Source organism: Sphaeramia orbicularis, chromosome 8 (genome assembly GCF_902148855.1).
Source record: "Sphaeramia orbicularis chromosome 8, fSphaOr1.1, whole genome shotgun sequence".
Taxonomy (NCBI): Eukaryota; Metazoa; Chordata; class Actinopteri; order Kurtiformes; family Apogonidae; genus Sphaeramia; species Sphaeramia orbicularis.
The window spans coordinates 13320565-13339581 of record NC_043964.1 but is presented as its reverse complement, the minus strand read 5'-3'; the positions used below and the strand labels follow the sequence as shown (position 1 = coordinate 13339581).

The window sequence follows — 19017 nt, the reverse complement described above, 5'->3', positions numbered from 1 at the left end:
GGTATGTTATAACTTGGAAATTAAGAAGACGTAGGCTCAGGACTATGCAAAATAAGTGTTATTGCAAGATTTGTAAATACTAATATTTCATTTTTGTGCAGAGGCTCTTCTGATCACCACCAACCCCTATGACTACCCAATGATCAGTCAGGGTGAAATCACCGTCAAAAGTATCAATGATGTGGAGGAGTTCATTGCAACTGATGTAAAGTGTCATTTCATAATAGACAAAATGAAATTATGAATCTCATGCCACGATATAACAGGTGTTAATTATTTTCTTCTTTGGGTGATACAGACTGCTATTGACATCTTGGGCTTCACTGCTGAGGAGAAGATAGCCATCTACAAGTTGACTGGTGCTGTAATGCATCACGGCAACATGAAATTCAAGCAAAAGCAGCGTGAGGAGCAGGGTGAACCCGATGGCACTGAGGGTAATTTAGTTAATGTTATTTTACATACTGAACATTGCATTAAATAACACAAAGAGATATCATTATGCCACTGGTATTAAATATATGCAGCAAAAAAACTTTAGATTATTACAAATAATGGTAAAACATACGGAAACATTTCTCAAACTGTTATAAGGTATACAAATTGTCTGTAACAAGCATCAGTCAAAGAAACTAAGAAATTAATTGTGTCAAGAGATCAATTTCAAATTATATAAAATAAGCACATACATACAATCACTATAAAACAAAAGGAGTCAATACACAGGAACTTAAAGTTAAAGGACATAACTGCCAAGAGTGTACATTTGACAAATTATGACAAATTGTGTTCAGCGATGATTTTGCTCAAAGTTAACTAAAGTTAATTATTACTTCATGATGTGCTGACATCGCTTTATATATTCTATGATTGTTTTAACCTTCTTTTTTTTTTTTATATATCAGAGGCTGATAAAATCGCTTACCTCATGGGCCTGAACTCAGCTGACATGCTTAAAGCTCTGTGCTACCCAAGAGTCAAGGTCGGAAATGAGTTTGTGACCAAAGGTCAAACTGTTCCACAGGTAACTAAAACAAGTATTCAAAACTAACTTCAACTAAATTACCTAAATATATACATGTATATTTGAATTATAAAAGGTACTTTTCACTAATATTTGCATTATTGCTATATTGATTTGCAGGTCAACAATGCTGTCAGTGCTCTGTGCAAGTCTGTCTATGAGAAAATGTTCTTGTGGATGGTCATCCGTATCAATGAGATGTTGGACACAAAACAGCCAAGGTCATACTTCATTGGAGTGTTGGACATTGCTGGATTTGAGATCTTCGATGTGAGTTGAAAGAAATACAATTAAAGGGCATTAGAAAGGAAGGAAATAGTTTTGCACTGGAAATTAATACATTTCTGTACTTACAGTTCAACAGCTTGGAGCAGCTCTGTATCAACTTCACCAATGAGAAACTGCAACAGTTCTTCAACCACCACATGTTCGTCCTGGAGCAAGAGGAATACAAGAAAGAGGGCATTGAATGGGAGTTTATTGACTTTGGTATGGACTTGGCTGCTTGCATTGAGCTTATTGAGAAGGTGAGGCAAATCCTAGCCTTAAATTCTGAATTGCTGATTTCTTTCTTGATTCTTGAGCTGTTGTTTTTTTAAACGTGACGTCACTTTTGTCTTCAGCCAATGGGCATCTTCTCCATCCTTGAAGAGGAGTGCATGTTCCCCAAGGCTACAGACACTTCTTTCAAGAACAAGCTGCATGATCAGCATCTTGGCAAAACCAAAGCCTTTGAAAAACCAAAACCTGCAAAGGGCAAGGCTGAGGCTCACTTCTCCCTGGTCCACTATGCCGGTACAGTCGACTACAATATCACTGGCTGGCTTGATAAGAACAAGGACCCCCTGAATGATTCAGTTGTTCAGCTCTACCAGAAGTCTGCAAACAAACTGCTGGCCTTCCTGTATGCATCCCATGCCTCAGCTGAGGGTAAGAAATATGAGTGTAAATGAAAAGTATCTTTTGGTGTTTTTTTACCACAAAAGAATAGTAATGTCAAATACTAAGTAATTTTCACTTTTATTTCATGTAATTTCACTTTAAGCTGAGTCTGGTGGTGGTGGTGGCAAGAAGGGTGGTGGCAAGAAGAAGGGTGGTTCCTTCCAGACTGTGTCTGCCCTTTTCAGAGTATGTGTGGTTGTTGTTAATGTACAAATACAATTTTAAAAAATGAAAAATCACATGTCATCGTTCCAGTGATACCTGATACCGTTCCAATGATACGTGATACCTTTTGTTGGTGATCCACAGGAGAACTTGGGCAAGCTGATGACCAACCTGAGGAGTACTCACCCTCACTTTGTGCGTTGCCTGATTCCGAATGAATCAAAGACACCTGGTAAGAAGAGGCATTGCACTTTACTGTAATACACAGTATTTAACATAGTATGAAGAAAAAAAATAACCTAATTGTAATGTCCAGGTCTTATGGAGAACTTCTTGGTCATCCACCAGCTGAGGTGTAATGGTGTGCTGGAAGGTATCAGAATCTGCAGAAAGGGCTTCCCCAGCAGAATCCTCTATGGTGACTTCAAGCAGAGGTGCAGTTGTTATTACAAGTAGACAGCAGAGTGATGATATTGTAAAAGACTGAGCTAAGATTAAAGGTAATATGACAACAAAACTAATATCTCCTCTCATTTAGATACAAAGTATTGAATGCCAGTGTCATCCCTGAGGGACAGTTCATTGACAACAAGAAAGCTTCAGAGAAGCTGCTGGGCTCCATTGATGTGGACCACACCCAGTACAAGTTTGGACACACCAAGGTTTGTTGTTAATGAAAGGTGTTAATTTATTTTTATATATCCATAAATGCTGGTGACTTACTTCCTTAATTTGACAACACAGGTGTTCTTCAAAGCTGGTCTGCTGGGTACTCTAGAGGAGATGAGAGATGATAAACTGGCTACACTGGTGACCATGACTCAGGCTCTCTGCAGAGGATTTCTTATGAGGAAGGAGTTTGTTAAGATGATGGAGAGGAGGTATGGTAGCCATCAAATATATATAAACTTAATAAACAATAAAGCAATGTTTAACAAAAACACTGCTAATGCATAAAGTAATGCTATTTTTTCAGAGATGCAATCTTCACCATCCAGTACAACATTCGCTCTTTCATGAATGTCAAAAATTGGCCATGGATGCATCTGTACTTCAAGATCAAGCCTCTTCTGAAGAGTGCTGAGACTGAGAAAGAACTGGCTCAAATGAAAGAGAACTACGGAAAAATGCAAACTGACCTGGCTGCTGCTCTGGCCAAGAAGAAAGAGCTGGAGGAGAAGATGGTTTCCCTGCTGCAGGAAAAGAATGACCTGCAACTGCAAGTGGCAGCTGTGAGTAAAATGCAAAATTTGCTCAGATCAGACAGATCATTTGCTTAACCAGCTGTCAATACTGTTTCCTTTTTCTACATGTATTATTAAATGTGGCAGATGCAATCTACTTTTGATTCACACAACACATATGTCCAAAAAATAGGAAGGTGAGAATCTCTCTGATGCTGAGGAGAGGTGTGAGGGACTCATTAAGAGTAAAATCCAGCTTGAAGCCAAACTCAAAGAGACAACAGAGAGACTGGAGGATGAAGAGGAAATCAATGCTGAGCTGACTGCCAAGAAGAGGAAGCTGGAGGATGAATGCTCTGAGCTGAAGAAAGACATTGATGACTTGGAGCTCACCTTGGCGAAAGTGGAGAAAGAGAAACATGCCACTGAAAACAAGGTGCAATTCATTCTAATTTTAACTTCTTAAAGGATACAATTTTAACTCTCTTTTGTGAATAAGTTGTAAATGTAAATGGACTTTCCATGTAACACTTTAGGTGAAAAACCTGACAGAGGAGATGGCATCTCAAGATGAGGCCATTGCCAAGTTAACCAAGGAGAAGAAAGCCCTCCAAGAGGCCCACCAGCAAACACTGGATGATCTCCAGGCAGAGGAAGACAAAGTCAACACTCTGACCAAGGCCAAAACAAAGCTGGAACAGCAAGTGGATGATGTGAGGAAATTCTTATTTTAGATGGATTATTTTTGTATTGATAATTTACCATCTTATTTACTAAAATTTCTCTCAAATCACCATCATTCAATAGCTTGAGGGATCTCTGGAGCAAGAGAAGAAACTCCGCATGGACCTGGAGAGAGCCAAGAGAAAGCTGGAGGGAGACCTGAAACTGGCCCAGGAATCCATAATGGATCTGGAGAATGACAAGCAGCAATCTGAGGAGAAACTCAAGAAGTAAGTGAAAATAGAGTCTTTGATGAAGTTCATGTTTTTATGTCCAGTATACTGAGCATATTCAGCATAGAAGAAAAATGTAACACTCCCATCTTCCTTCTTATATAAAGAAAAGACTTTGAGACCAGCCAACTCCTCAGTAAGATTGAAGATGAACAGTCTCTTGGAGCTCAACTTCAGAAGAAGATCAAGGAACTCCAGGTAACTTAATAGTCATGCCAAGGTATTTTTCATGATTATTATATATGTAATATTTTCATGTTACACAATTTTAAAGATTCTTGATACTTCTATCATCACATCTAGGCTCGCATTGAGGAGCTTGAAGAAGAGATTGAGGCTGAGAGAGCTGCTAGAGCAAAGGTTGAGAAGCAGAGGGCTGACCTCTCCAGGGAGCTGGAGGAGATCAGTGAGAGGCTTGAGGAAGCTGGTGGAGCAACAGCCGCTCAGATTGAGATGAACAAGAAGCGTGAGGCTGAGTTCCAGAAGCTGCGTCGGGATCTTGAAGAGTCCACCCTGCAGCATGAAGCTACTGCAGCAGCTCTCCGCAAGAAGCAGGCTGACAGTGTAGCAGAACTGGGAGAGCAGATCGACAACCTCCAGCGTGTCAAGCAGAAGCTTGAGAAGGAGAAGAGTGAGTTCAAGATGGAGATTGATGACCTCTCCAGCAACATGGAGGCTGTTGCAAAAGCAAAGGTGTGAGATCATGAAAGTTCACATACATATTTACATGTTCATAGGAGATCATAGATACTCTAGCTACTTTTACAATTTGAAAATGTCTCTTATAAGAAAAATATAGATACCCTGTATGTATGTTACAGGCCAATCTAGAAAAAATGTGCAGAACTCTTGAAGACCAACTGAGTGAAGTTAAGTCCAAAAATGATGAGAATGTTCGTCAGCTTAATGATCTGAGTGCACAGAGGGCAAGACTACAAACAGAGAATGGTATGTATTCATGAAAACTGTTATATTAAAAGTTATCATTTTAAGGAAGATATTCACTGAAAAATGTATGTTTGTTTGTTTGTTTGTTTGTTTTAATGCATAAAGTGTAGCTTGTAAAGGTACACCTGTTCATCTTTGTCAGTGATGGTTAGACAATCTAGAGAATGAAAATCATTAAAAGCAAAGATGTTTCATGATCTATACCTATTGTTATATGTGAACACTGTTATTGATATATAGTATACCTTAGATATTATAAATATATAGCACTGTCCTGTATGTTTGAACACTTATTTTTTTAAATTTCAAAATAAAAATGTATTTTGCCTGTGTTTGGAAAGAAGTCCTACAAACCTTATTTTTATTCTCACCAAATTCATTCAGGTGAGTATACTCGCCAGGTTGAAGAAAAGGAAGCTCTCATTTCCCAGCTGACCAGAGGCAAACAGGCTTATACTCAGCAGATTGAGGAGCTAAAGAGACACATCGAGGAGGAAGTGAAGGTATGAAAATTTGTATGTGTATTGCCTAATCCATAATGTGATCCATTTGAAGTAGTTTTGGTTATCCATTCATTAGACATGATGCTATCCAGGGTCATATCCAATGTATGGTTTTAAAAAAGTGGAAAATTAATGATTCACACATTATGTAGAAGATCCTTTGACTCACTTGATGGTCATTTTGTGCTGTATTTCCCATCTCTTCTCCTGCATTTGTTGTCCTTCTTTTACCAGTTACTGTATAAATGCAGAAAACAAAATGAAATTAGTTTTTAGTAACTCCATGAGGAAAGTTGAATGTACTTTTGAGAGTACATGTACATGCATGTACATGTATGGTAAGAAAATGATCACCTATGTTATATGCTGGCTCTTATAATAAATTTTTAGGCCAAGAACGCCCTGGCTCATGCTGTCCAGTCAGCCCGCCATGACTGTGATCTGCTTAGAGAGCAGTTTGAGGAGGAGCAGGAGGCCAAGGCTGAGCTGCAGAGAGGAATGTCCAAGGCCAACAGTGAGGTGGCTCAGTGGAGGTCCAAATATGAGACTGATGCTATTCAGCGCACTGAGGAACTGGAGGAGGCCAAGTATGAACTACATTTTCAGTGTCTTGATAAATTTTCAATTTACCTTTTCAGATAAAAGTATTTCAAATCTTTCCTCATCACAGGAAAAAGCTTGCCCAGCGTCTGCAGGAGGCTGAGGAATCCATTGAGGCTGTGAACTCAAAGTGTGCCTCATTGGAGAAGACCAAGCAGAGGCTGCAGGGTGAGGTGGAGGACCTCATGATTGATGTGGAGAGAGCTAATGCTCTGGCTGCCAACCTCGACAAGAAGCAGAGAAACTTTGACAAGGTAAATGACAAGAATAAACAACAAAAAGTGCAAAGTAATCATAATTATAATTCTGTTTTGGTGATCTGATTTACTCATGAAAATAATTCCAGGTCCTGGCAGAATGGAAGCAGAAGTATGAGGAGGGTCAGGCTGAACTGGAGGGAGCCCAGAAGGAGGCTCGCTCTATGAGCACTGAACTGTTCAAGATGAAGAACTCTTATGAGGAGGCTCTGGATCAGCTGGAGACCATGAAGAGAGAGAACAAGAACCTGCAGCGTATGTCAATCTTCCTACTGTATTTGAAGCTTGAGGATCTGAAATCAGAGAGTATAAATATAACAAATTAAAACATATCTAAAATTTCCCTCTCTTTGGTCTACAGAGGAGATCTCAGACCTGACTGAACAGATTGGTGAGACTGGAAAGAGCATCCACGAGCTGGAGAAAGCCAAGAAGGCTGTGGAAAGTGAGAAGGCTGAAATCCAGACTGCCCTTGAGGAAGCAGAGGTTTAAGTCTTTATTGCATTAGTTCTTTTATTACAGCAAATAAGTAATTGTTTCATGAATCCATCATAGCAATACTCCAGTAGTAATAATCCAGTAGCTTTCACTAAATTCAATCAAAGTTTGCTGAAATAGCCAAACATTTTTTGTTATACAGCTCTCATACTCATACTAATGTTTCTTGCAGGGCACCCTGGAACATGAGGAGTCCAAGATTCTTCGTGTTCAGCTTGAGCTCAATCAAATCAAAGGTGAGGTCGACAGGAAGCTGGGAGAGAAGGATGAGGAGATGGAGCAGATCAAGAGGAACAGCCAGAGGGTCATCGACTCCATGCAGAGCACTTTAGATTCTGAGGTCAGGAGCAGGAATGATGCCCTGAGAGTCAAGAAGAAGATGGAGGGAGACCTGAATGAGATGGAGATTCAGCTGAGCCATGCCAACAGGCAGGCTGCTGAGGCCCAGAAGCAACTGAGGAACGTCCAGGGCCAGCTCAAGGTGAATTTAGTGTTTAATAAAGTAAAAACAAATAGTCTGAGCACAGAAGGTTAATTTCTGTTTTTCTTCTGTCAGGATGCTCAGTTGCACCTGGATGATGCTGTCAGAGGACAGGAAGACATGAAGGAGCAGGTCGCCATGGTGGAGCGTAGAAATGGTCTGATGATGGCTGAGATTGAGGAGCTGAGAGCAGCTCTGGAGCAGACAGAGAGAGGACGCAAAGTGGCTGAGCAGGAGCTGGTTGATGCTAGTGAGCGTGTTGGACTGCTTCACTCTCAGGTTGGACTTTAATGATTCCTAAAATAATAAGACTAAATTATGAGGATTTTATTACATTGGAGGTTAAGTATGACTTTTGTTAAATTTTTAGAACACCAGTCTTCTGAACACCAAAAAGAAGCTTGAGGCTGATCTTGTCCAGGTTCAGGGTGAAGTGGATGATTCTGTTCAGGAAGCAAGAAATGCAGAAGATAAAGCCAAAAAGGCTATCACTGATGTAAGATTGTATCCATTTTTTTCTTTCTATAACAAATTCACCTTAAATGACCAATTTCTATAATATTTATCCATATTTTTAAAAAAAATAAAATAAAAATATTCCAGGCTGCCATGATGGCTGAGGAGCTGAAGAAGGAGCAGGACACCAGTGCTCATCTGGAAAGGATGAAGAAGAACCTGGAGGTCACAGTCAAGGACCTGCAGCACCGTCTGGATGAGGCTGAGAACCTTGCCATGAAGGGTGGCAAGAAGCAGCTCCAGAAACTGGAGTCTAGGGTATGTATTATCCATGGTATGAATGCTTAAATGTTAATTACCCTATTCATCTGTACTGTACATATTCAAACGATGACAGAGGATCGATCTATCGAGACTCAAGATCAATATTTATGTTCTAATAAATTCTGACTGCTTTTCTGCAGTGAAATTTATAAAAACGAACAAGTTCAACAATTATTTATTATAACCTTGCAGGTGCGTGAGCTGGAAGCTGAAGTTGAAGCTGAGCAGAGACGTGGAGCTGATGCTGTTAAAGGAGTTCGCAAATATGAGAGGAGAGTGAAGGAGCTGACCTACCAGGTAAATAAAAGTCCATCTATTTGTATATAATTTGTACATAACAATTTTTGCTTTTAATGGCAACTCTTTTCTGTGTAGACTGAGGAGGACAAGAAGAACGTGAACAGACTTCAGGATCTGGTTGACAAGCTGCAGCTCAAAGTCAAAGCTTACAAGAGACAGTCTGAGGAGGCTGTAAGTATAAGTACATGTCTAGTCAAAATTAGTTGATGATTGTAATCAAGATATTACGCTGTTTAATAATATCACATTCAATTGTTGCAAATAAGTTACAAATACCTATAACTCCAAATGCTTTACAGGAGGAGGCAGCCAACACTCACATGTCCAGGCTTAGGAAGGTTCAGCATGAACTGGAGGAAGCTCAGGAGCGTGCAGACATCGCTGAGTCTCAGGTCAACAAGCTGAGAGCCAAGAGCCGTGATGCTGGAAAGGTAACCATCATCATAGTCTTGCAACAGTCTCATGAATCAGCCCACTTGATCTGTTTTTCCATGTCATTCATTGCACTAATAGTTTCTCATATTTATGGCCAACTTCTGCCTTTCACTGCTCAAAGTAAATATAGGCATATAAAATTACAGTATTGGCACCTATATGTAAGAACAAAAATTCTGAGTTATCATCAGTAGCATACATTGTAATGTTGTATATTCCTATAAATAATGAGAGCAAGTATTGCTTATCTTTCTTTATTCCTTTCTTTCAGGGAAGTGACTCTGCTGAATGAGATTTCTGATCCATGAGGCATATCAACAGAGGCCATATAATATGAGTCCCTTAGGAAAGTTCTTGTGTAAATCTTCAATAAATTAAAAAAAAAAAAAAGTCATGTGGTTGTTTTTCTTTCTTTCTGAAGTTTGTTTTACAAGGTTTTACCTTTAGTTTACAATAGGCTCTCTGCTCATTTCTCAGTTAGATTAATTTCTCAGTTTTATCAATGAAGTGGTAAATAAATAATTCAATTTCTTGTCTTATTGCTGTCTTTATTGTTATACTGTGTCACTTTACACATTCCAACATACCAAATAATTTTTTCCTTTTGCATTTATATTTTAAACAGCACCACCTTCATCTTTACAGTATTTACATTTGAAAAAATACAAAGTACTGACTTCTCAAACCACTGAGTGTGAAACAAAAGACTAGATGTGAATCCGAAATATTACACAATCAAAGAAGAAAAATGCATGAATAAATAAAATATTTTAACAAGTAATTATCCTTTTATGATATTGGCAAACAAATGTAAATTCTACTTCAGGAAATCTTTACAATTATCAGTATTATTATTATTATTATAATTATTACAGTTACGTATATATATATGAAAACTACATCGAAATCAAAAATACATTTGTTCATTAAACATGTTCTGTCATGTCACATTTAATCTATTTTTTCTCAATAGATAATTAACTAATGTTTATTTCCATTATCCTTTCTATCTTTCCTTCCACCACCCTTTCCCCTTCCTTGTGCTGCCTTCTCTCTGGCCTTTCCTCCTTGAGCCATTCCCATCTGCATCTGTGCTGTGTGAACCTTCTCAATCAGAGAAAAGTAGTCTTCATCAGGGCTGATAGATCTGGACAGAGGCATCTCCTGTTTGTGTGGACTTGTTGCACCTGGTTTAGGAGATGACGGCCTTGAGCGGGCTTTTCTGGGACTCTTGGCACGGTGTGGAGAACTGTGCCTGGATCTCACATCTTCTTTTGGAACAAGGTTTAAACTGAGAGAAAGGGGTCTGCCAGGTCCTGGGCTGAGAGGAATTACAAGGTTATCTCCAGGGGCTCCGACAGTGAGGAAGAGCTCCGGAAATGGGCATTGCTGGTCGACGTTCTCCTGCACCTTTGCCATATAAAAGATATATTGGTTTAAAGCAGCATATGACTTTCATCGCAAATTTTTTTTTTAAATTTGTAAAACCCCAGTTAGAGTCTAATTGTCACTAATCCATTAGTCTTTCCGTGCTTACACACCTGAATCACTTCCCTCACAGTGAACATCTTCAAAGATGACTCCATCATAAACACAGTCAGCATGTTTACATAACAAACCGAAATGTCACTCTAGCCTTTTCGGAAACTTTGTCACGAAGTGCATTGTGGGAATGGGAATTCCACGCAGCAGCAATTTTGCTGTCTCTTCGTGAGTACAGAACCCAAATGTCGCCTTTACCTCCATCCACTGACTATACTCATTCTTCAAAACAACCCTGGTGAACTGTATAATTTTAACATTCTAGCGATCTGGCCCATTTTTTTGCTTCCCACAATGGACTTCGTGATAAAATTTCCGAAAAGGTGACGTTTCAGTTTGTTAAGTTAACAAGTGGACTGTGTTTAGGATGGAGTCATCCTCGAAGTTGCTCACCGTGAGAAAAATGATTCAGGTGTGTAAGCACAGAAAGACTAATGGATTAGTGATAATTAGGCTATCACTTGGGTTTTACAAATTAAAAAAAAAAAAAAAATTGTGATGAAAGTCATACGCTGTTTTAAGCAAACACACACATATATATATATATATATATATATATATATATATATATATATATATATATATATATATATATATATATATATACATATACATACATATATATATTCCAGTTTATGTACACCTGCCATGGTAAAGCTTACCTGCTGTGGTGAGAAGCTCATTGATACCTTCAATGTCACCTGAAAGAAAAGATTTTTACATATTCCTAAGTGTTGTTGACATTTTTTCATCCCTCTTCATTACTAAAGAGTTCCAAGACTGGATTTGCCCACCTTATCCTCCAAACTGAAACATGATCCAAGAAAGAAACACACAGTCTCTGATAAATAAGGCTAATACCAAAGGGTAGTGTTGCAGTCATTAACCCACAGATTTATTTATTTATTTAACCATTATTTATCCAAGAAGGTCCCATTGAGATGTAAGATGAGCGAAAATGGCAACAACAAATTTCACAAGTAAAACTCACTTATAACATTAATGCAACATTAAAAAAAAGATTGTAAAAGTAGAATAAATGATCAGTACAGGAGGAAAGTAAGGGGAAAATAGTCCATTCCAGAGATTTTGTAGAGCACCAACATTTTTTTTCCATAACAGCTTGTAAAATTTATTTTGTTTGCACATTTTACCTTTCATATATTTTATTTAGATTTTATCCTTTTATCTTCTTTGCTACAAAACCGAGACCTGGGTACCTATATTTCGTTCTATCATGTGCCATTGATCGAATGACAATAAAGCTGAGTCTAAAATGCTTTTAAAGGAGTTTAAAGAAATAAATGATAGATAGTGAGGATTTAGAGATGAGTGAAGAGTAGTCAGCATTAAAAGAAAGTTAAGACTCATTCAAAATATTTTTATTCAGGTGCCACACTTGCCTGAGTCTGGGGGTTCATCATCTTTTGATACTGTGTCTCAGGGGTAAATGAGGCAGACTTGGGTATGACTCTAGGGGAACCACTTTCTGCAGATTCCCTTTGGGGGTGAGATGTGCAAGTAGTGAAGTTCTTCTTTGATGTTCCTGGCGTACTTTTAGTCACAGTGATTTGTGGGGCAGCAGTCTAGCAGAAGAAAAATAGGAAGATAATCTGTCAAATATTCCACCATAATAGCAGATGACAATCAACTGTAGTCAAGGGGTGTTTATTAGACAGGCACGGTCATGCAAAAATATAGTTTTCTTCACATAAAATACAAATAAAATATACAAATATACCCCAGAACAAGGGGCCATACTTTGCCATCGTGTTCCTATAAATCATTGTTTCTGTTGGGAACAGGATGATGGATTTGTTTTGAGAAGCTCTCACATTCCATTACAACTTAAGTAAAAAAATGTGCCACCCAAAATACACGCTCTACATTCTATTTACTCCAGAGGTGTAAAATAACAAGGACCTATTTTTACCAAAAATTTCAACTCTATTCATATTGTGACCTAGTCCTATTGTGTCTACACAAATAATACTTTAAATTAATGTAGCAGAATTGCAGTCTTTGTGTTACAACTATTTACCTTTTCATTAGTCTTTCCACTTATTCCTGGCAGGCTAGGAAGTGCCACACGCTGATCGTCTAGTCGTCGGGCCTGACTGGAGGCAATGGCTTTGAAGAATGCATCTGCTTCTGCACCTGTGACAGAGTGTCACTGGTTATTCTGGTGGCATGAAACAAATACATGCAAACATATAGTTGACCTCCTTGTCCTGTGTATTATTCTGACCTGTAGGTATGTTATTTAAAGCACTTCCATTGTGTGTGGGTGTAGCAGGTGTGCTTCTACTGGGCTGTAAAGAGCAACGTTGCTCATCCATACGTCCACGTTGTGCATGACTCATCATTTTAAGGAACTGCTCCTGCTCAGCTGGAGACGCCTCCTACAATATAAAAATAAATTAAAAAAAAATAAAAATAACAATAAAATATAAAAACCAGCCAACAATGATAACATTTACATTTTTTTCTTTATAAGATTGTGTTGTTTGCTATCACATATGCTGAAAGACTCAAATAATAACAAAAACTAATAAGTAGACTATAGGCTGTGCTGTGTAGTGTCTCACCTGTCGTGGTTTTGTGCTCCCACGGTTCAGAGAGGCAGACCTCTGGAGAGGTTTATCAGCCTCTGAGCTAAGATCTCTGCGTTGAGGAGATGGGGTACCTGAATTCTGGAAGAGATTGGGTGCAGAACATCTCTGCTCATCCATCCTTGAGCCCTGTTGAGGAAGAGTTATGTTTATATCTATGAGGCTGGACAAAATAATTAGACATATTGTTCAACAAACAGTACCCCACATCCATAATAAATTCTCTGAATTAAAATAACAAGAACTATCAAAGATTTTTCATAACTGTGTTCATATGATTTTACAGTATGTAATGGGCTAACCTGGACTTTGGAGACCATGTAACACAAGTAGCTTGCATCCCTGTCTTCCGCAGTTGACTTGGTTCCTCCATTCTGTATTCCTGGCAATGTAGGCAGGGACACTCGCTGGTCATCAAGACGATGGCCTTGAGAATTGGCCAGCAGGTTGAAAAATGCTTCAGAATCTATAACAATGATGGTTAAAGGGGACATTAATGTTTGAATGAAATACATACAAAATAAGGTCCATGGCAAGGTCCGAACTACATGAGACCTGTAAAAACTGAAAAAAATGTAATAAAAAAGATAAATAGACTCTAACCTTTAGTTAGAGGTTTCTCAGTCGGCTCGTGTTTGGGTGTGGACTTGGGACTTGGGGAAATAGTTAAGGCACAGCGCTGATCATCCATTCGCCTCTGTTGGGCATGACTAATCTTTTTAAAGAAATCTTCCTGCTCAGCTGGATTTACTGACTAGATGGAGAAAAAAACCAATGGAGTAAACATGCAGTATATAAATGGTTAATAAAATGACAAGAAATGTAAGTAAGTACCTGTTTTTGAGATGATTTATCTTTGTACTTAGTTTGCTGTGTATCTGAGGTGAGGCAAAATGAGGCTGATCGTGGAATCCCCGACGCATCATTTTTTGATGCACCCTCAGGTTCTGGGGCATGGATTTGGGGTAATGAGCATCTTTGGTCATCCATCCTGGATCCCTAAAAATTAATGAAAATTACTTAGGTCTATGTTTGTCATCAAATTCAGAGGTACACTGTTTAAATGCTGCCCACGACAGATTGGGCTAATGTTGGCTTCATGGTGTCACTGTGTAGCATAAATCATACGAAACAGTGAATAGCATTACATTTATGGATTTGCTAAATATTCCAAACCCTATACATATTATCCACCAACAATGACAAGATATATACAACTTACTTGGACTTTAGAAACCATGTAACATAAGTAGCTTGAGTCTGTTCCAGAGTTAGATGTGGAATTGTCATTCTGTAATCCTGGTAATGAAGGAAGAGACACTCGTTGGTCATCAAGCCGTTGGCTCTGAGTGTTGGCGAGGAGGTTTAAAAACGCGTCTTGATCTTGACCTGGTAAGACAAGAAACAGACAATTTTACAATTAATTTTGGAAACCCAATCCTGAGTCAGTGAAGATTAAATCCTGACATTTAACACACTTAACCACTTTCAGATACTTGAATACAGATGATCTCATTTATTTAACCTGCATTTGATGAGCTTGTGACAGACTTTCTCTCTGTATTTTGAGGTGTGCAGGGTGCACTCTTGCTTGGGTTCAAGGAACATCGCTGATCATCCATTCGCCCACGCTGGGCATTGCTGATCATAATCATGAATTTGTCCTGTTCTTCAGGTGATTCTGCCTGTTAGACACAAACAGCATGGGAAAGATCCAATTAAGATGAGGATAAGGAACGTATACCAACACATAATCAAGTCAGAAGAATATATCTAGATGACAGTTGCAGCAACTATTTTGATATAGCAAGACAATACAGACCTGAATGGAACTGGAGCACTCATGCTCAGGCGGAACATGTAATTGCTGTGTGGTCACTGACAGAAGCTTCCTGCTCCTATCTGGAGTACTTTCTGTTACAGAGATTTGAGGTGCAGAGCCATGGTGATTATTGAAGCCTGGCTCCTAAGACAAAAAGGCAAAGTTTAGATAAGACATCATTTATCTATCTTCACAGCAACTGTGCAGATGCAAAACAATTCATAATTCAGCACCTGGTAGTTAAACCCAGGCAATGAGACTCGTGGGTCTTCAAGGTATCTCTTGTCAGAGGATGAACCTGTGGAGAGCAGGGCATGAAACAACAATCTACAAATGAAAGTATACAATGTAAAACATATTTCTGTTTTCTGTCCTAACCGGTAGGTGTGGATTTAGCAGGACTAAAGATGCAGTTCCGGTCATCCATTTGTCTACGTTGTGAGTAACTCAGGTCAGGAACTTCCTGTTGAACGATGACAATAATAATAATCAAGGCTTAACAATTACAACTGTTAGATTGACTGTTTTCTCACTTGAAATTAAAAACATTCAGCTGTCTTAACCACTCTGATTTGTCACATTCTTAACAGAAAAAAAAATTAATATTCCTAAATGGCTAAAAAAAATTTTCAAACTCTACACAATCTCAAAAACTGAGGAGGGAATTGATATCAAAAATTACTATAATACATAATTTTACCTTTTATACCATATTAAACAAATTGTAATAAGGTATCACACATAGGGAATTGTAAATATTAAAAATGAAATATACATTCTAAATAGATTAATGCAATAAATGCATTATGTACACACACACACACAGATACCAAAATATCAAACAAAAATAAAAAGGTATCAAAGCAAAATCATTAAGTGGCATAAGATTTATGTTTAATGTCCTACCAGTATTGTGTCTGTAGCCTCCGAGTCCAATTCAGTAGCTGCCATTATGAAGAATATATTTTTTTTTAAAAGTTGAAGGTAATAAAGCTACATACAATGCAGGCTACAAGAGTACAAGAAGTGATATTAACATACCTTCTGTAACTGATGGATTCCATTCAATATTTGTGGAACAGACGTATTGCAAGCGCAATGAAAAATATCCTGTTTGACGTTTGTCCAACTGTGCACTGGATACAGCTCAGTGAAAGGCTTTTAAATAGAGTTAAGTCCTGAGTATTAACCCATTGCCATTAAGACCCTAGCCAGTACACTGTTCTTAATATTACCATCTGTAATCCCAGATGGAAACATAATCCTCAACATCGAGAGGGATGATCTTTTTCTACTGATAGGTGTATATGCTCTCTCTTTTGATCCAAGACTGTACTTAAAGTACTTAAAGTTTGTGCTTTGAATCGACAATATTACCATTACATATTACTAGTCAGCATAGCCTAAGGGTTTTGGTCATAAAATATTACACATACAACAGTTTAGAGTGAATATTATGTTTTTTATTACGCATTTTCAACAGTTTACAACCAAACACCCCTTACAGTAGCTCCCAGCAATATATTAACATATTTAGTAAATGTGCAAGATTTCATACAGTAGTCAAGACATTTCCTCCCAGATGAAATGAAGAAGGTGCCTAAGGAAAATGCATCCTACAGTTTATATATTATGAAACATGTGGTACACTAATATTAACATGTACAATTACAGCAGACTTCAGTAAGTTTTGGTGAGAGATGATTTGAGTTTTGTGGGAATGATACAGTATTTTAAGTACATAAGGAAATCAAAGATGTAGCAAAAATAAGAATCAAAATAGTACAATCACCAATCAAATACGTCTACATTCAAATTAAATATTTTAATATCAATCAAAGAATTATACAGAACCGATTTCAAAACAGTAAAAATAACTAATAAAATAAAGCATTACATATTACTCCTTCCACGAATATATCTCAAATATCACTTCATGTTTCTCTTTAGATTTCTTCAGAAATGCTGCAACAAAACACCAGCGACCACTCATTTCAAAGAAAGACTAAACCCTCATTTAAATGTGCTCTGGGTTTGACAGTCTAACAATCAGGATTAGGAACTTGGTCCAGACTTTTCAAGTCATTAAGGAAGACGGTTGGAGTCAGGATGTGAGATGACCCTGTCAAGGTGAACAAGTAGCATATTCAAGTAAGTAAAGACTGAAGGCCGGTATTTTTGGAGAAAGACGCCCATTTCTACTAATCAGTGATTACTTACCAATCAGTACTTCCCATTTGCCATCAGTGGCTCGAGTGACTTCATAAGCAGAGCGCATCTCTGAATGTGACACCCCGCCAATCACAAAAATGATGAGACGAGGACCAGAACGATATTCTGATGGGGTTTTATTTTTATGCCAATGCCCAAATCGTGCACTGCTGTAAAAACAAACAAACAAACAAACTTAATTTAGCATCTACAGTTAGGGATGCAAAATACTGGAACAAACTTAATATAGGTTTTCCACTGGTATAAATATTGTAAAGGAAAGTTTCACACTTTCTGTTTGGGGTTTGCATGCTCTCCCGTGTGTGCATGGATTCCCTCTGGGTGCTCTGGCTTCCTCCCAGCATCCAAAGACAAGCGCTTCATAAGTGAATTGGTTCATGTTAATTGCCCATAGGTGTGAATATGAGAGCGATTGGTTGTTCATCTCTATATGTCAGCCCTGCAATGAAGTGGCAATACGTCCAGGGTGTACCTCACCTTTACCCATATTGTGGTTGGAATAGGGTCCAGCACCCCCGAGACCCTCTCAAGGATAAAGTGGTTCAGAAAATTAATGGATGAATGCTTCTCTTGAATGTGTTCACATGAAATCAGTGAACTACGACTGGGACAGTTAAAATCACAATAAAAGTATTGGAGCATCTGGGAACAATTTTATTTGCTGCACTACTACCTCTGCTAATCAACACCATGTTACATAACCCTAGTGTTATGTACAGTTACACTGTCAGCCCTATATTGCTGGTTGTAGTGTTATCATTAATGATTATTCCGCTTAAGTTCTATACTTTGCTGAAGCAGGAAGGAGACAAGCACTGAGCATTATGCAGATTATCGGTGAACTTCAGTGCATAAAAGTGTTGTCTATAAACACCACCATCATCATCACCATGAGGATGATGATGATGCTGATGGTAGGAATTCCCTAGGGGATTATGGGGTATTCAAAGCAAAACTGGCTTAATTTCTCCTTTTTAACTTGAAGGCAGTTTTTAAAAGCTTGGCTCAAACTCAGTCACAGGGATAAAAGCTCTCTTTTAAATAATAATCTGTCTGTCACCTGGTTCGCATTTGTGGGAAAAAAACAAGAAAAACAAAACAAAACAATGGACAACTGTTTCCTTGAAACATAGCAAAATAAGGAAAGTAGATGTCTCTTTTAAGCTTTCATATTAATCCTTACAGTTTTTTTTTTTAATGGTAATATTCATAAACCAGTACCCTTTCCAGTCTAAAGTCATGGTGTTTTAAAAGAAATAGATGCTCTTCATTATTTCTTGCACCTACCTGACTGCAGTCTGAGTAGTACTGATGGGAGCAGGATCAGCAATGAATGGCCACTGCTTTCTGTCTAGTTTGTCATCTATGGCATTCTGGCACAAAGACAAAGAAACTGTGTAAATGAAATGTAAATGTCGAAGACTGAGTTGATCCAGTAACATCTCTATTGTTATTTTCACTATAGTACCTCCATGATATCTTTGATAGTGGGTGTCCATCTGGAGAGCTGGTAGGTGCTCTCAGTGCGCTCCCTTCGCTCTGGCAGTGTTTTCCCAGCATTGCGGCCCTAACAGATAGTGCTTAATATGTAATATATACTGAGGTAATACATTTATTGTACACAACATTAGACCTGTAACCAAAACATGAATCAAGAAATTTACCCCAGCAATGATGTTGCAACCAAGGTTCTGCAGGTTGGTGATGATTTTGCTGTCTTCTTGTATGTTAGCATG

At 38.2% G+C, this 19017-nt stretch overlaps 3 protein-coding genes across 4 annotated transcripts in view; 1 reads left to right on the top strand and 2 right to left on the bottom strand.

Annotated features, from left to right (window-relative positions):
* The window catches only part of LOC115424214 (uncharacterized), a 93894-nt gene extending 84458 nt beyond the window's left edge, over positions 1 to 9436 (top strand). The window contains 10 exon segments of the mRNA XM_030141334.1: positions 6669 to 6834; positions 6941 to 7065; positions 7250 to 7558; positions 7634 to 7837; positions 7929 to 8054; positions 8162 to 8332; positions 8531 to 8635; positions 8714 to 8809; positions 8938 to 9069; positions 9345 to 9436. Of these exon segments, the coding sequence (XP_029997194.1) occupies positions 6669 to 6834; positions 6941 to 7065; positions 7250 to 7558; positions 7634 to 7837; positions 7929 to 8054; positions 8162 to 8332; positions 8531 to 8635; positions 8714 to 8809; positions 8938 to 9069; positions 9345 to 9365 (1455 nt within the window). The 3' untranslated portion in view covers positions 9366 to 9436.
* Positions 9437 to 9604: 168 nt separating this feature from the next.
* LOC115423499 (uncharacterized) lies at positions 9605 to 16194 on the bottom strand. The gene is made up of 16 exons (XM_030140341.1): positions 16091 to 16194; positions 15956 to 15996; positions 15428 to 15512; positions 15283 to 15347; positions 15050 to 15193; positions 14753 to 14912; positions 14450 to 14616; positions 14062 to 14226; positions 13831 to 13981; positions 13530 to 13693; positions 13204 to 13356; positions 12864 to 13017; positions 12657 to 12772; positions 12019 to 12201; positions 11278 to 11316; positions 9605 to 10483 (listed from the first exon to the last, which is right to left on the bottom strand). The coding sequence occupies exons 3-16, from the start codon at positions 15474 to 15476 to the stop codon at positions 10055 to 10057; spliced, it is 2139 nt and encodes a 712-aa protein (XP_029996201.1). The 5' UTR covers positions 15477 to 15512; positions 15956 to 15996; positions 16091 to 16194; the 3' UTR covers positions 9605 to 10054.
* A 296-nt stretch (positions 16195 to 16490) lies between these two features.
* stxbp2 (syntaxin binding protein 2) overlaps positions 16491 to 19017 on the bottom strand; it is an 11445-nt gene continuing 8918 nt past the window's right edge. For both annotated transcript variants that reach the window (XM_030140339.1, XM_030140340.1), the window contains exons 15-19: positions 18946 to 19017; positions 18750 to 18848; positions 18569 to 18654; positions 17270 to 17430; positions 16491 to 17171 (exon numbers count right to left, since the gene is read on the bottom strand). The exon at positions 18946 to 19017 is cut by the window's right edge and continues 35 nt beyond it. In XM_030140339.1, the coding sequence (XP_029996199.1) occupies positions 17092 to 17171; positions 17270 to 17430; positions 18569 to 18654; positions 18750 to 18848; positions 18946 to 19017 (498 nt within the window). In that variant the 3' untranslated portion in view covers positions 16491 to 17091. The remainder of the gene's footprint in view (positions 17172 to 17269; positions 17431 to 18568; positions 18655 to 18749; positions 18849 to 18945) is intronic.

What these genes read in the sequence shown, in the direction of transcription:
- LOC115423499 (XM_030140341.1), bottom strand. Translation starts at nt 15,476, where the DNA reads ATGGATGACCGGAACTGCATCTTTAGTCCTGCTAAATCCACACCTACC. An exon ending in AGTGCTCCAGTTCCATTCAG is followed by an intron (nt 14,913 to 15,049) that starts GTCTGTATTGTC and finishes TGTGTCTAACAG; the next exon opens with GCAGAATCACCTGAAGAACA. An exon ending in ACATGGTTTCTAAAGTCCAA is followed by an intron (nt 14,227 to 14,449) that starts GTAAGTTGTATA and finishes ATTAATTTTTAG; the next exon opens with GGATCCAGGATGGATGACCA.